The 16,760-nt window shown below is 47.2% G+C and overlaps 1 protein-coding gene across 1 annotated transcript; it reads left to right on the top strand.

The window, feature by feature from the left end:
• Positions 1–3,498: 3,498 nt before the first annotated feature.
• On the top strand, positions 3,499–16,728 carry Apobec2 (apolipoprotein B mRNA editing enzyme catalytic subunit 2). The gene is made up of 3 exons (XM_021637301.2): positions 3,499–3,782; positions 12,413–12,976; positions 16,343–16,728. Exons 1-2 carry the CDS (start codon positions 3,652–3,654, stop codon positions 12,954–12,956), a joined length of 675 nt encoding a protein of 224 aa, XP_021492976.1. The 5' UTR covers positions 3,499–3,651; the 3' UTR covers positions 12,957–12,976; positions 16,343–16,728.
• Positions 16,729–16,760: the final 32 nt, after the last annotated feature.

Here is a 16,760-nt window from a genome sequence, read left to right as displayed (position 1 = left end):
CCTCTCTGGGGATCCCATCTCTCTGCCTTATGAGGCTGACATCACAGGTGCGCCAAGACACATACCCGGCCTTTAGGTGTGTTGTGGGTATCCAAAATCTGACCCTTAGGCTTGCGTGGCAATCCCTTTAACCACTGCACCATCTCCCCTAGCCTCATCTCCATAACACTTTAAAGATGTTGAGTGAAAAGGACCTGGATGCAGCCCTAGGAGTGAGACTGGATGAAGGAGCAGAAGACCTGAGCACAGACCCATGTTGGTCCCACACAGAGCAAGTTCCCTTTCCAAGTTCCCTTTCCCTTTCCAGCCCTTAGCTTGCAAAGTAAGCCCAATAATTCACGTGTGTGACACGAAATGAGATGAGGCATGCTGGAGTGCCTGATGAATGTCCCAGATGCTATAAAGACTTAAGTCCTGCATATTCATCTTTACGTCCTTGATATTCACTATGGCACCTGGCTCATAGGAGCCCTCACTAAACGTTGATTAAAATCAAAGAATGAAGCAAATGCTTTGCATCTAAACGCTGTATGCTTATGTCACAACAAACACTCAGCTATTTATCACTTGTTACTGACAATGCGCTGTGGTCATTGGCACTATTTCCTCCATCCCGCGTTTGAGTCTCCAAAGAAAATTTATAGTCTCCAGACACGAATACTATCAGCAATCAATTTAATAAGTAGGACAAACATATAATGTGCTTCCCGACTAGAAAGCCTCGAGTAATAAAAGCAACCTTTGTCGTCCTCGGCGCTCTAAATGCTAGGAACCCATACTAATGGTGCACTATGCTGCTCAAAACTCTCTGGAAAAAGAGAGTCCCACACTCAGCTCGGCCTGACTCCTCCTCTCTAGTCTGGCTCCAGACCACTTCCCTAGAATGCCTCATGTAAGTCAAGCTGGCTATAAACTTGCTACATAGCCAAAGATGACCCTGAACTTCTGGTCCTCCTGTCTCCATCTCCCCAGTGCTGGATGTATTTATCCGTGGTGTATTCAGCGCTGGGGACAGAACTCAGGGCTTTAGCATATGCTAAGCAAGCATTCCATCAAGTTATGTATCCAGCCTTCCTACCTGCAACCGATATTATCAGGATCCTTCCTCATTTCAACCAGCATTTTTCACTTCCCTGAGAATTCTGCAGCATTTGTACCACCGCAAATATAGAAAGCTGGAGGGCCTGCTAAGCACTCAGCACATGAGCTACTCTGCCCAGCTGTCCTCCAATGCCACCCCAGTTCAATTCCTTTTCTACCTGGTTTGATTGGTCTTCTAATGGGTCCCCCAATATATTATGGTATGGTATGGTATGGTATGGTATGGTATGGTATGGTATGGTATGGTATGGTATGGTATGGTATTTTAGTATAGCATAGCATATCATAGCATAGCATAGTATATATAATATATTATAGCTTGTAGAAGAGTCTCTTACAGCCCAGGCTGGCCTCATCCTCAGCACATAGTCAATGCTGGCCTTGAACTCCTGGTTTTTCTGCCTCCTTCTCCCAAATGCTGGGATCACACTGTGCACCAGCTACACTGATCCTGCAAAAACAGATGTGGGATATATATCCCATCAGCTCAGTGACAATGGCTCCTCCGTATTCTGTTCTCCTTCTGGCTTTCTGTCCTAAGGCTCTCCAACCACTCAGGTGTCCCTTCTACTTCCTCAAAGACAGTAGGAAATCTCAGGGCCTCTGTACCCACCCCTGAAAATCTACACCTCCTCCTCACCCCTCCATACCTCTGCTGGGAAAACTTTCCGTTTTGATAAGCATATGAATGCTTCCTTTGTTGCCTTCAGCATGCCCCCTGTTATGTTCCAAAGTCCTTCCCTATTAAAATATAATCTTGGGGCTCAGTGATTAAGAACACACGTTGCTCTTGCAGAGGACCTCAACCCAGTATCCAGATGGGGCAGCTCAAACTTCCTGTAACTTCACCTCCAAGGTAGCTGATGCTCTCTTCTGGCCTCTGCAAGCACCTACACTCAGATGCACATAGACACACAGAGACATACATACAAACACATAATTAAAAATAAAAAATAAGGGCTAGGTGTACTGGTACATGCCAGCACTTGGGAGGCAGAGGCAGGTGTATCTCTGTGAGTTCAAAGCCAGCCTACTATTTCAAGACAACCCAGGCCCCACAGAGAGACCCTTTTTCCAAACCAAACAAACAAAAAGTAAACATCTTTTCCTAATGTAATCTCGCATTTTGTCATTTTCAAATCCCTTTTTGCCTGTTCTCTCCAGCACTTACCAAAACATTTCACATACTTTTACTTAGCTTATTTGGCAGCTAATACATGCAAGCTCCATGAGAGTAGGGCTCTCCTTTGCTGCGTCCTTTGGTCTGTTCTGAGCTTCAGTGCCTGAGACAGTTCCTAGCAGAGAGTGCCTGCTCAGTATGCACTTGTCAGATGAGCACAGGACTGATGAAGGGGGGGTGAGGGCTGAACATTTTATGCTTTGCACTAAACTGGACTTTAATCCTACCAATGCTACTTAAAGTCTATATGATCACAAGCTAGGACCCCAACATCTTGTGAATCTGAGTGTCCCTGTGTTTAGTATGACAATATCACATGTTGCTTCCCCAGGCTATAGTGAGTCTTAAACATACTCCTACAGGTAACTCACTAGACTTACTGCCCAGTCAGTCCATTTAGAAACTTTGAAACTCAGTAAACTGGACATCCCTACAGCTTTAAAATTAGTGTTCAGCAGCTGCAGTGAGGGTTAAACTTGCTCATGTTTAATCATGAAAACAGAGTTTGGATCTCAGGACCAACACAAAAAGCTGGGTGACCTCGAAACACCTGTAAACTTGCCTTTCAGCAGGGCAGAGACCTGAGGGTGGCTGGGTGGGGGTTACTGCCTTCTAGTTTAACTCAGACAGTGTGAGGGAGATACCCTGCCTCAAAGAACTAGGTTGAGGGTGATAGAGTCTTCTGGCCACTGCACACACAGCTGAGCATACGCTCACACTGACCAACCCCCACGCACCACCCCCACCTCCTTAAAAGAAAAAAGACCAGTAGTCGATTGCTATTGCAACCTAGGCTCATGAGAAGCCTGTCAGAGTAGCAACAGAAACTCTCCTCTCAAATCTTTGGTTTCTATCCCATGCCTTTCAAGACTCTCCTTTCCTGAAGCTGGTTTCCCTCAACAGGAATGGCTTCCTTTGTTGCCTTCACAACAAAGGAGGGAATTCTCCACAATTCCCTCCTTCATCACAGGCTTCATCCCATTTAAAACACTGAGAGGGCTTCTTCCCTAAAGCTCAGAGTCTGGGTACGTGAGAAGGGAGATGTGGGGAAGGGTTGGCCTAGCCGTTGCCACCTGCCAGCTTCCTGTCCTCCTGCTGATAAATAGGGGAATAGACATAGCCAGAGTTTCCATGCCGCCACCCTGTCACCCGCCAGTCATTCAATTAAAAAAAAAAAAAAAGGATGAGCGAGACAGCTCCAGGGGAGGGAGGCCCTGGTTATAAAACCTGCAGCTGAGTGGGTGAGAGCAACAAGCCTGGTCCTCTTTCTGTCATCCCCAGCCAGGCTTAGCTGGTGACAGCTGCTTGGGACTCTGCTATCAGGTCCTGGCTGGCTTGGCAACTCTCCACTTTTCGGCCACAGTTCCTCCATGGCTCAGAAAAAAGAGGCCGCTGAGGCTGAGGCACCGGCCTCCCAGAATGGAGATGATTTGGAGAACCTGGAAGACCCTGAGAAGCTGAAGGAATTGATCGACCTGCCGCCCTTCGAGATTGTCACTGGGTAAGCCTTGTGTGGGGGCTGGGGTCTTCTGCCTGGGAGAGGGTGGGATCTGAGCAGGTTGCAGAAGGTTAGGACCCACGGTAGGGCCCAAGGTCAGTCACAAGCTCTGTTGCCCAGCAGCTAGCGAGGACTTCAGGGCAGCAAATACCTCTTGGAGTTTGTTTCTTTGTTTTTAGAGGCAGTATTTCCTCTAAATGGCTATTTTGGATTGGCTTTGTAGACCAGGCTGGCAGAAATACCCTTGCCTCTGCCTCTGGGAATAAAGGCTTGTGCCACCAAGCCCGGTTTTGTTTGTTTGTTTGTTTGTATTGTTTTTCTGTTTTTTAAATCAGTGTTTCACCAAGTAACTCTGACTGGCCTGGATCTCTCTATGTAGAACATCCTGGCCTTGAACTCACAGAGATCTTCCTACTTCTGCTTCTCCATTGCTGGGTGTGGTGGCACAGGCCTGTAATCCCAACGCTCCAGGAGGCAGAGGCAGGTGGATCTCTGTGAGTTCAAGGCCATCCTGGCCTTACAAAGGGAGTCTAGGACAGCCAAGGCTATCTCAACTCTATCTCAAAAAACAAACAAAAACAAAAAAACACATACTAACAGGTCCAGCTATTCTCAGCTTCTTGAGGTGACCCTTGGACTCCTTAATCAAAAGGTCAGAGGAGTGCCTCTGGAGATGAGACCCATAGAATGGAAACCACACGACATTTTCTTCACGGCAGTCTCTGATCATGTGCAAAGGCAGAATGGGTGCCCTGCTGAGGAGGAATGTTAGCATGGAGGCTGTGGAGAGGGAGAAGGGGCCCCTGGTGGTCATCTGGACTTGCCTGCAGGTATTGGGCATCACCTGCCCCTGTGCATGTAGCTCGGCTCCAGGGGGTTCGCTGAGAATGGCACATTTAAAGACGGCCCCAGCAAGACAGTCATCGCCCAGACTGCAGACGCTGGGAGCTTTTACACAAAGGAGCTGGTGCACAAGCTTGGTGTAGCCTAGAGCAACTGTCTCAGATCAACCAGTCTCCAGGCCCCCAAGGGAGAGAGTCATGTGCAGGGTCCCCTCTCATCCAGATTGTGCCATCTCCAGGAATGAACGCAAGTAGCCTTCCTCCTCGTCTCTCTCCGCTCCTAGAGTGGAAGATGCAGCTAAATCTAAGGCAGAGTAAGAGGGGGGCTGGAGGCAAGTTTCTTCCCTGTGGTGGTTCCCTCCACAGCAGTCTCCAGCAACGAGCAAAGGCCGGGTCGGGGCACAGAGTCTCAGAAGGAGCAAGGCATGAAGGGGAGAAGCAGGCTTGGGTAGTAATTTGGACTTGCTGTTTTATGCTTGACATGTGATGCCCCAGGCCTGGCCTCCATTTTCCTATTTCTAAAATGAGGAAGCTACCCGACTTGATTCTTAATGTCCCTTCCTGCTCAGATAATCTCTGACTTCTAAGAGAGCCCAGGGGGAAATGTAGCTTGGTTCCTGAGATGTGAGCGGCCATTGAACTTCCATTCACTCCTGCTCACCAGCTAATCTTGCTCTCATCCTAGGATTAAGGGAGCAGCTGGGCACAGACTAATATAGACACAGGGAAAGCCTAGGGCAAACAGGCCAGCAGGGTCCTCCATTCCAGTGGCTTGCCTATGGCAGAGGATTCGTTTACTGACACCTAAGCATGCTGGACCATGCTGTCCTGAGTTACACACATACCTTCCACTCCCTGCAGCTTTTGCTCTCCCAGGTACAGGGCAAGGTGGGTCATTTGTCTAAGGCTTCTCAAAACATACTGAGGAAGATGTGTTTAATTCACCCTCATTCATCCTCAGATAATGCAGAGAGAGAGAGAGACAGACAGACAGACAGACTTGGGAAAACTGAACAATATGCCTAAGATCACAGAACCAGAAAGTGGCAGGTCCTGGGACTCCTGGCCAAGTGGCTTGCCCACAGGTCTCCTATGGAAATGAGAGTTAGAAGTTTTTCCACAGCCCAAGGCTCAAAGAAAGGGGCACAGAGGGACAGCGCTCTGAATCTGAGAGTGCTTCTGGATGGAGATGGAGCACTGTTTCCTGGACACAGGCAACAGCTGTGGTGATCTGTCTCCCGGGCCTCGCTGGATAAACAGATACTTAAAATAGCCCAGAGGTGGGGCCAGGGACCATAGCTCTCCTTTTCTTCCTTTCCAAAGGGCCAGTGAAGCCTCTCCTTTCCCAGTCTAGACTACACAGGGAATGGGTCTAAAATACTCCTTAGATTTGGGGATGCTTTTCATGGAACAGCCTGGAATGAGGAGGGTTTGGAGAGGAATGAAGAGATTTGTCAATTGTGATTCTGTTTGCATGGGCGTTTCGGATGAACGGACAGAAAGCAGACCTGAGCATAAGAACAAAGAAAGATGGTGGAAGATTCTGGAAAGGCATCCAAAGCCCCAGGGTGTGCTGCAGCCAGATCCTCCCATCTGGAGAGTAGATTCTACCCACCTCTTCCCTGTCCTGTACCCAGTGATTTCCACCGATACTTTGAAGTCTCCATAGTGCAGGATTTACATGAGCGAAATCAGCAAATATTGGGCTTGCAAAATGGCTCAGCAGGTAAAGGAGCTTGTCATGCAAGCCCAGACATCTGAGTTCGATTCCCGGAACTCACATAAAGCTGGAAAGGAGAGAACTGGCTCCACAACATTGTCCTCTGGCCTCCAAACAGGTGGCAGGACGTGCACAGACATGTATCCACAGCACACATCATGTGCGACAAACATGCACACAATGACGATGGTGTAAGAAAAAAATCAGCACACATCACAACTTGGGGATTTATTTTCTCTTTCTCTCAGACAGCTGGGTATATTTCTCTCAGGTCCAGAAGCTTCTCTTTCTGTGGTTTGCTTAAAGCTCTTTGAAAGATATAACTTGAGGCTTAGAGAAGATATCTCATTCCATCAACCCTAGCTGTGACTTATTGTCTGTCATTGTTCAGAATCTGAGAGGTTGGATTACTCAGTCATTTGCATAGAGAAATAAACCTCAGAAGTATAGGGACTTTGCTTAAGGTTACTCAGGGTCACAGGGTATGAACCCCAGGACCTTATGACTACAAAGCACAACGCTACCCCAAGCAAACCATAAAGATGACTTTTATATCCACAAGTATTTGCCATCTATGAATTGCACACTTAACTGCTTGCGTCCATTAGAATAGCTTTCTGACATGAGAACAAGGACTCCCTTTCATTACTTTATCTCTAGCTCTCAATTGGTACTCAATAAATGGGTGTAGGGTAAATAAGTGGACTAATGAATGAGCACTTGCAGGTACCAGGCTCTCTGGAAGCCACTGTGACAGGAGCTGGGCTGGAGGGAGGGCTTCTTATGCAGAGATCAGAATATAAAGAGACTTGCAGCTCTCAAGATGGACAACATTTTCCAGGCATGCCCTTGCAGCAAACACGGGGATGCTCTAGGGCAACATGATCCCACCTTTCCATCTGTGCCATGAGTGACCCTGGCCCTCCCTAGCACCATCCTTGTAAGCATGTTACCATGTATGTTCAGTAGAAAGCATGGCCTGCTATTACAGGGTTACGGTAGAATGAAGATAAACGGCAGAACGAGTCCTCTTTTAACTACATCTTCTTATTCTTCTAGATTTACTTCTTTTATTGTATGCATATGAATGCTTTAACTCACATGTATGTCTGTGAAATGAGCCTTCAACGCCATTTGTGTGTATGTGTGTGTGCATACATTTGTGTGAATGTGGGAGCATGTGTATGTGGAGGTCAGAGGAGAACTCCCTTGAGAGTCAGTCCCCAAGTTCACCTTGTCTGAGGCAGGGTCTTTTGTTTTCCACTGTGTCTGCCAGGCTTGCTGGCCCAGGGGGTGCCGGGGAGTTTTCTGTCTCCGCCTTTCACATTTCTGAAGGAATGTCAGGATCACAGAAAAGGGCACTGCCTCATCTGGCGCTTTACTTAGGGTCTGGGGATTCAAAGTCAGGTGTTGGCTCTTTCCCAGCAAGCACTTTAGCGACTGAATTTTAGGTCCATAGACCGTAGAGTCAGGGTCTGGCTATGAAGCTGTCCTGGAACCAGGCAGAGCAGGCTGGCTTCTAATTCACTTGGCCTCCCAAGTGTTGGGGTTAAAGGTGTGTGCTACCATGCCCAGCCCCCTCAACACTATTTTTAATGCCACATCTCCTCACCCTGGCCTCTGGAAATGGGCTATTAGAAACAGAAAATAGTCCACCAACTGCCACCCTGGCCTTTGGGAAGGTCAGAGCTGTATGGAAAGAGTGTCTCCCATGGAGAAGACCCTAACTTCTGGCTTGCCTTGGACAGAACTTCCTCTAGCCCTGCAAATCTAGCATTCTCTCCTTAGTTCTAGAAACTTCTGCTTTGCTCTGCACTCCTCGTCTTGGCTGGGCCCACTCTTGGCATCCATATTGAAAGGGGGTACGAGAAAGGTGGCACGAGAAAGGTGGCTGTTGAATGCAGCGACTTTTCCTCATTCACAGGTCTCCCAAACCGCTCTGGCAAGGGGAAACAGAAACAAGTCAATATTCAGCCAGCCCTGAGAGGACTGTCCACTCCATGGGTTCTTTTGTAGCAAATATTTCACCTCTGACCAGCTAGATTTTAGGGACCCCTACTCTGCTGCATATTTGTGCTCAAGGAACACAAATGTTTAAAGCATACACTTTAGAAAAAACACACACTACATGTACCCACATTAGTTCTCTCTCGCTCAGCAGATTTTTTTTTCTAGGTATTAGGATCCTGGGTTTCCCTATTTGTTCCTTGCAATACCCAGTGTGTGTGTGGTGCATACAAGCGAGAACTGGAATCAAACCCCCTGACCTACACCTGAATGAGTGACTAAAAGCAGACAAACAAGACTTCCTGTCATTGTCACTCTCCAGTTCACCCTTCCCACTCACCTGCACACATGTACACAGTTACACACACACAGAGACAGAACGTCCACTCCCTTAGCAGTGAAATCTACTGGGGTTGAGGGTAGTACTTGGCCATATCCTGTCATTAGGGAAAAGGTTTACAACTGAGAAGTTAGAAATCTCTGTTTCTTTCCTTAACGTATGATGCGAAGTAGTGTTGGCTTATCCCATGTTTTCACAGTTGCCTGAACTAGCCGTGCCATCCAGCTCTCTGCAATGATTTCAGACCTCTGCCAGCTTTCTCCTGGTTGAAGTCGTCCATGGGCACTCAAAGAACCTTATTTGACCTTTATGCTTCTTCTGATCAAGAAGCCCACTGAGGAGCCAAGCAAGCACAGGCTCTAGCTGAGCCTAAGTTAAGTGTAGGCGGCAAGTTCTCCCATAAGCAGCTAGGGCAGAGGCCCTGTGAGAGGCAGGGCGGGCCCTGGGACTGCTGGCAGGACTGGGTCAGAAATGGATATTTATAGTGAGGTGACCTTTCCTCCTCTCCCATGGGTTTAAGGTTTCTGGGTCCTCTCTTCATGCTTTGGGAAGCAGAGGAGGGGGCAAATGTCAGAGTTTATGAGGGAGGGGCTTTGAGAAGACATCCATCTGATCTCATCAGTCAGCCCCCTTGCTTCTGTTGGCTGGGCCAAATTCTTGCTCTTTTAGTGAGGCTACACTGGAGAAACTTAGAACAATGCTTTGGGCATAGGGGGAAGTGTTGGGAACTCCAGGAAAAGATAAATAACATGAGGCAGCTACTGCTAAAAGTCCCAAGTAGTCATAGGTATTTCTACCACCTTCCCTCCCTTCCCCAGGATCCAGCACAGAGGTGGCTCTGGGTTGGACTCTGAGGAAGGAGGGAGTCTTGCAAAAGTCCTTAAATACCAAAAATGTCTGGGAAAAGAAAGAAAGAACAAAATAAAGAAAGTATGAAGGAAGGAAGGAAGGAAGGAAGGAAAGAAAGATAACATCAGTTCTGTATCATCAGGAAAAGAAAATTTTCAGGACCCCACTCCCCCACACCCCACCAGGACAGGCAGAGCTGGAGGGTGGCCTGGTGGGTGAGTAAAACTTTGCAATTAAGAGTATTCTTCCACTTGGTGGGTTTGCTTGCGAAAGGAAAGAAAAAAACATCCGCTGATTGCTCCTGCTGAAATGTTAAGTAAATAATAAACACTGCCAGACAGGTATGGAGGGGCTTAGAGAGCTAAATATAGCCATAAAGGAATCCTGGGGCCGGGTCCTCAGACAGATCTATCTCCATATTGGAAACTAACTTGATGGCAGGAGGCATGGAAACTGGGTGGAGAGCGTTTTGTGATGAGGCGAGGGGAAGGTAAAGCCCTGGGGCTTCCTCTGCTCTTCGAATTGGCTGCTTCTCCTTAAGCAGCCAAAGTTGGGACACTAGGGATTCCCCCGAAGCCCTGGGGTCAACTGACCTTTCTAAGGAAAGAGAAGACGCAGAGAGACAGCGCTGCCGAGTGAGCTGGTGGCGCCACGGGGCATGTTCTGCAGCAGGTGCAGAGATCATACGTTTATTCTGTAGCGCTGAATCTTGCATGCCAGGCAAGCACTCTCCGGGAGCCACACCTTAGCCCAGTGACCAGTTAGAGCAAGGCAGCCCCTCTGGCTGGCCCTTCTCCTTTCCACTCCTGACTGAAAAGAATCTCATTTTCATTGGCCTTCAAATCTGTACAGGAAATCTGTACATTTAAGAAAAGTACTCACAGACAAGAAAAATAAAAACAATCTTTGAGAGCCACAAGATGGCTCAGCAGGTAAAAGTGCTTGCTGCCAACCCTAATGACCTAAGCTCTGTCCCGCTCCTCTACAGGGTGGAAAGAGAGAAACTTCTCTTGCAAGTCGTCCTTTGCCCTCCACACACCTGATGTGACATGGGTGCCCCCTCCTTGTGAATAAATAAACAAATGGAATTTTAAAAGAACAGGATTGTAAACTCTGATGCCTTCTCTCTCTCTCTTTCAATCAGGGCCAAGCTGTTCTTTATAATGCCTGGCTACTCCTATTCCATTTACTTCCTGATATTATTCTCTCCTTAAATCTTCTACTTACCAATGTCCTGACATGTAGAGGGCTCTTTACATCTCAGGCTATGCCCAGCTGCACTATGTCAGCCTGGTGTCACCACTGGTGTCCAGGGTCTCCCTGGATGTCATTTGTAGCACACCCCTTTTCAAGAACTAGAAACCATTTTGTACTGCTTCGTGAATCCAGGTTCAACTTTCAAGACCCATATCTTGTCCAAAGACTGTCCACATGGCTATAACCAAATGCCTGACAAGAAGCAACAGGAGAAGAGTTTCTCTGGGCTCGCAGTGTGAGGAGACACAACCTGTCAGAGCAGGAAGGCCTGGTAACATGGCAGCCACAGTCGCAAAGCCAGAAGCACTAAATGCTGGTGCTCGGCTCGCTTCTTCTTCTTCCCCTTTCTGGTCAACCTGAGCCCTGAGCCCATGCGATGGTACCCACCTTTTAGGATAGCTCCTCCCTTCTTGGGCAAATCTCCCTGGAAACAGCCTCACAGACATGCCCAGAGATGTGTCTCCTGGGTGATTCTAAATCAAGTTGACAAACTAACCACCCCACTGCATCTGTCCGCTCCTGCCCACTTCTGCAGTGTTCTGGCATTCCTGGCTGTTTATTTGCAGCTTCCCAGTCTAACTAGATCCTAGCTGCTACATGACAGCCATGTAGCCAAGGGCCAAGCCCTCAAGACTGAAATGGTCCAACACTACACTCAGGCTTAATGACCTCGTAGTACCCTTGAGACTTGCCTCAAAGATCACTCTTAGCCCCTGATCCTGGGAAACCCCTTTCAATTGAAAAACAGCCAAGAGAAGAACATCGTGGCATGAGATATAGGCCAGTCCACGACCAAAATGCCATCTGTGAGAGCTGCAAGGAGAAATGAAGGCACAGAACACTCTGTTCAATCTTTGTCTTGTTCCATCACGAGAAATCCCACAACCTGCTGCTTCGTGCTGTGGGGTGCATTCATGGGGTAGGATGAGGGTGGCACATTCCTGCCATCCCAGAACTTGGGAGGCTGAGACAAGATGACCTGGAGACCCAGGCCAGCGGGGCTAACTAGACCCCACTGAGAGAGAGGTATGAGAGAAGAGAGGAAGAGAAACTGAGTCAACAGTGGAAACACTGGGGACACTTACCCTAGGTCTAGGGTAACAACTAGAACACAAACTCAAATCCAGATTATCTCTCTCTCTCCCAGGAAAGTCTTTTAAAAAGAGTTTTGTGCCAAGCGAGGTGGCACATGCCCTTAGTCTCAGTTCTTAGGGAGTAAAGGCAGATCGATCTTTGTGAGTTCAAGGCCAGCCTGGTCTATATAGTTAGTTCCAGGACAGCCAGGGCTACATAAAGAGTCTGTTGTTTGAGAGGTAGGTATTTTTATACTGATGTGTGTATGTCCCTGAGTATGTGCAGGTGACTTTGGAAGCCAGAAGGGGGTGTCAGAACTCTTAGAACTAGACAGTCACCGAACATGGATATTGGGAACCAAACTGAAGTCCTCTAGAAGAGCAACAAGCACTCCTAACCTCTGTAACTCCGTTCGTGTGTGTGCTTGCGCGTGTGTGTGTGTGGTCAGCATACGCAAGGCCAGTTTTCAGGAAGAACGAATGGGTCTTGGAGCTCTGCCTGCTCATCACTCCCTTCTTCCCTGCCTTGTCTCCTTGACCTACAGGGAGCGGCTGCCTGTCAACTTCTTTAAGTTTCAGTTCCGGAATGTGGAATACAGTTCCGGGCGGAACAAGACCTTTCTCTGTTACGTTGTTGAAGCACAGAGCAAAGGAGGCCAAGTGCAGGCGTCGCGGGGCTACCTGGAGGATGAGCACGCAGGTGCCCATGCCGAGGAGGCTTTCTTCAATACCATCCTGCCAGCCTTCGACCCGGCCCTGAAGTACAACGTCACCTGGTATGTGTCGTCCAGCCCCTGCGCGGCCTGCGCTGACCGAATTCTCAAAACCCTCAGCAAGGCCAAGAACCTGCGCCTGCTCATCCTGGTGGGCCGGCTCTTCATGTGGGAGGAGCCGGAGGTCCAGGCCGCCCTGAAAAAGCTGAAGGAGGCTGGCTGCAAACTTCGCATCATGAAACCCCAGGACTTCGAGTACATCTGGCAGAATTTTGTGGAGCAAGAAGAGGGCGAATCCAAGGCCTTTGAGCCCTGGGAGGACATTCAGGAGAACTTCCTATACTATGAGGAGAAACTGGCAGACATCTTGAAGTAGGCAACAGAGCTCAGCCTTCTGTGAGTTTTCTTGGTGCCCTGGCGCCGTCTCTGTATTAACTGTTCACGTGGGGGAGAAGTGAGGTAGGAAGAAATACAATTCGAAAGGGGTGCATCCCTTTGTATGAATGAATTAGTTGTAGAAACATTTAGTACATTTTGTTTCGTTTCTCCTTTCCACGGAATCCCTTTGCCTAAATCCAACCCTTAGGGTTGAGAGATGGCTCAGCCATTGAAAGCACTGGCTGCTCTTGAAAAGTTTGGCTCCCAGCACGCACGCGGAGTGGATTCACACCGCCGGTGACTCCAGCTCCAGGGGACTAACACTTCCTCTGGACTCTGACACTAGAACGCACTTGCTCATACTCACACACAGACACACAGATATAAAAAATAAGGATTGGAGAGATGCACAGTGGCCAAGAGCCCAGGCTATTTTTCCGGAGGACTCAGGTTTGATTCCTGGTACCCACATGATGGCTTACAACCACTCGGAACTCCAGTTCTAGAGACTCCAAGACCCTTACTATGGATACTTTATAGACCCTATTCTCGAATTCACAGCCTCTGTTCTTCCGTAATGCAGGATTTTCACTCTTGAGGGCAATTTCGTTCCATCTTTTTTTTTTTTAATTACATGTATTGGTGTTTTGCTTGCATGTAGGTTTATGTACCATGTGCATGCCTTGTACCCAAGGAGGCCAGAAGAGAGCACTGGATCCCCTGGAATTGGAGTTACAGGCACTTGTAAGGCACCAAGTGGTGCTGGGACTCAAACCCAGATTGTCTGAAGAGTAGCCGGTGCTCTTAAGCTCTGAGCCATCTCTCCAGCCGTATTCATCTTTTGATTTTTAGCCAGATCTGCTCATCTGGTTTCAGAGATCTGTTCTTTGAGTTGCTCAGTGATTGCTATGTGGATGGGTAAAACCAGGCATTCTTCTGAGAATTTTGCCCAGGAATGCATGGAAAACCAAACTCGATCAGCTCAGAGTAGCGAGCTAGTTCATACGGGAGTGTCTAAAGGGTTAAGAAATGTTTGTGACTGAAGCAGCAGCTCAGAAGTAGCCTCCTATAGATGTCAAGAGGTGATAGGAGAACTAGAAATAAAGATGAGCTGTTTAGGCAAATAATTAGGACACAATTAAGGCCAATTTGGCCTCTTGCTGAGGGTAAATTAGACTCTCACAGAAACAGGCCAATTATCCTCAGGAAAGAGGGTAAAAGATCCTTCCCTATCTTTTGAGTTTGGTCTGATCTACTTTGCTCCCAAGGAACTGCTGTGACTGAACCCCTTCCCAAGGCCAGAGTTACTGATCAAAATCTCCCAGCGATGGAGAGGGCTCTTCATTGCACTCCTACTGAAGTCTAATTCTGGAACGACTCCTGTATTCATAAAACATGGACGCAGCATGCATCCATGACAATCTTTTCAGTTTATGTTTGATGTTTCTCACTCCTAATACCCTTAAGAGAAAATGCAGCTTGGCAGACACGTTCTGGAAATCTTGATGTTCCGGAGCTTCATGTTGGCAGGTGTTTGCTATTAGGCATGCACATGGGGTGCCCAGGCACCCTCAAGCTGATCATCTTCCTGTCCAAGCAGACACATTCTCAGTCTATTCTTTTATTCTTCTTTTGAAGACTTTGTGGGCAGTGATCCCAAAAGTTATTTGTATGAGGTAAAGTGACACTGGACACTGGATTGTGACAGCAGTAAAGACAGATGTCAAGAATGATCCCTGAAAATACAGAACTTGCTTTTAAAATCCTCCAAAATTTTTGTTAGTATCACCACAGTGACTATCTAGCCAGCATAAAACTCACCACAATGGTGACTGCTGACTTAATTTTAACCCCGAGATATTCTGTTTTGCAGTTTTCATGGGAGAGAGAAATATGGTGTTGTGTGAGGAATCTCAGCACTACAGAGGCAGAGGCAGGAGGATCACGAGTTAGAGGCTATCTTGGGTTATATCAAGTCTCAGGTTAACCTAAGCAATCTAACAAGACCTTGTCTCAAAAATAAAACAAGAGTCAAAACCAAACCAAAAGCCCGAGAGTTTTAGGTTATGGGTTTTCAGTAGTAGAATGCTTACAAAACCCAAAGAGTTGTGCTGGGGATATGTTTGGTTGTGAGATACTTTCCTAACATGCATACATACTGGATTCAATTTTCAGGACCACTGACAATAGTAAAAATAACCCAGGGATGGCAGTACACACCTGGGTTCCCAGCACCCTGAGGTGGACTGAGGAGAATGGAAAGTTACGCTGAGCCTGGACTACCTACCCCATCTCAAAAACAAAACATAAAAGACCTCCCTCACAAAAATCCCACTTTTAATGGGATTGTTTAATTTTTATTTATGTGTGTGGGAGGGGCACGTATCAACACACACATGTGGAGGTCAGAGGACAGCTTGCCAGAGTTGGTCTCTGCTTCCATCTTGTGGGTTCTGGGGATGGGACTCCCGTGTCAGGACCGGCAGCCAGCATCTTAATTTGAGCTGTCTCGCCTGCCCCTTTGAAGGCTTTTATAGGCCACTTCTGCCAGCTACCAAACTAGCAAGTCTTCAGGGATTTTTTTTTTCATTAAAATCGTGAATTTCAAAAAAAATGTGAATTTCAAAGATGATTAAAAAGTTTTTGAGAGTTTTAACTGATATTCAGTATAAGCAAAAACTACATGTCTTAGCTTACTTTAAAGTAAAATATTTTGGGCTGGTGAGGGGGCTCATTGAGTAAAGTGCTTGCCACCAATCCTGAAGACCTGAATTTCATCCTTGGGACCCAAATGATGGAGAGAACTGATCTCAAAAGTTATTCTCCAACCTCCAAACATACAAATAAATGTAATTTTTAAAAGAATTTAACTCCTTCTTGTCTATACAGATACAACCAATATTCTTGAGCCTATTAGCACACTTCTCTGTGCATATGTGTGAGTCTTCCGAGTTCCTGAGGGAAAGATCAAATTAACAAAAATAAATAAATAAATAAAAGCTATGACGGAGTCTAAATGCCCCTAAAGAACAGCCCTTCCTAAAGCATTTTTTAAATAGCTTGTCTATCTCTTATTTCATCTTTTGCTTTGAGAAAGGCTAGCACAATATAGGAGGCAGAGCTACACAGACCAGAGTTAGAGGCTAGACAAAGAAAGGCAGAATATTTGTACTATATATTTAACTTAGGAGAACAGAATCCAAACAGATCTCTAGGGTTGTGGTTACACCAAAGCAATGAAGGAAACAGTTCCCACAGGAGCCACAGGCCCTGGAGGAGACATCCACCATCTTTTCAGGGAAGGTACAAAGAAGCCTTAGTTATCTCAGAGGGTTGGCTGTTGGGGTCAGCAAGGCTCTTAGTAACATGCTGTTTCCCATGAAGGTCTGCCGGCTGCCACTCAGAGACGCAGTGACACAGATGACATCCAGGGCATGCCTGTCTCCCTGATTATACTTGGAGTTGGACATTTGACAGCAACCAATTGCATTGGACAAGACCCTCCCTCAGAGAACTCAAAGCACACCTCAGGCTGTCATCCATTCAACCATGCCTTTTGGAAAATGAAGGCAAGAAAAGCAACTGTATGTGGGCACCAGGTACCTGGGGGTGGAGGGTCTTGCTGCCTCTCCGGGGGTGCTACCTGAGATAAAGATCCTCAGATTCAAGGTACAGACCTTCGAAATCCATCCAGAAAAGTGTTTTGAATTGGGCTGGGTGTTTGTTTTTTTAAGGTAAAACAGCAACATTAATAAAGGAAATGGTGTGTTTTTTGTGGCCTGCTCTTTTAAGAAAGTTGGAC

The sequence above is a fragment of the Meriones unguiculatus genome, chromosome 16 (assembly GCF_030254825.1).
Source record: "Meriones unguiculatus strain TT.TT164.6M chromosome 16, Bangor_MerUng_6.1, whole genome shotgun sequence".
NCBI lineage: Eukaryota > Metazoa > Chordata > Mammalia > Rodentia > Muridae > Meriones > Meriones unguiculatus.
This window is presented reverse-complemented; position numbering and strand designations above follow the sequence as displayed.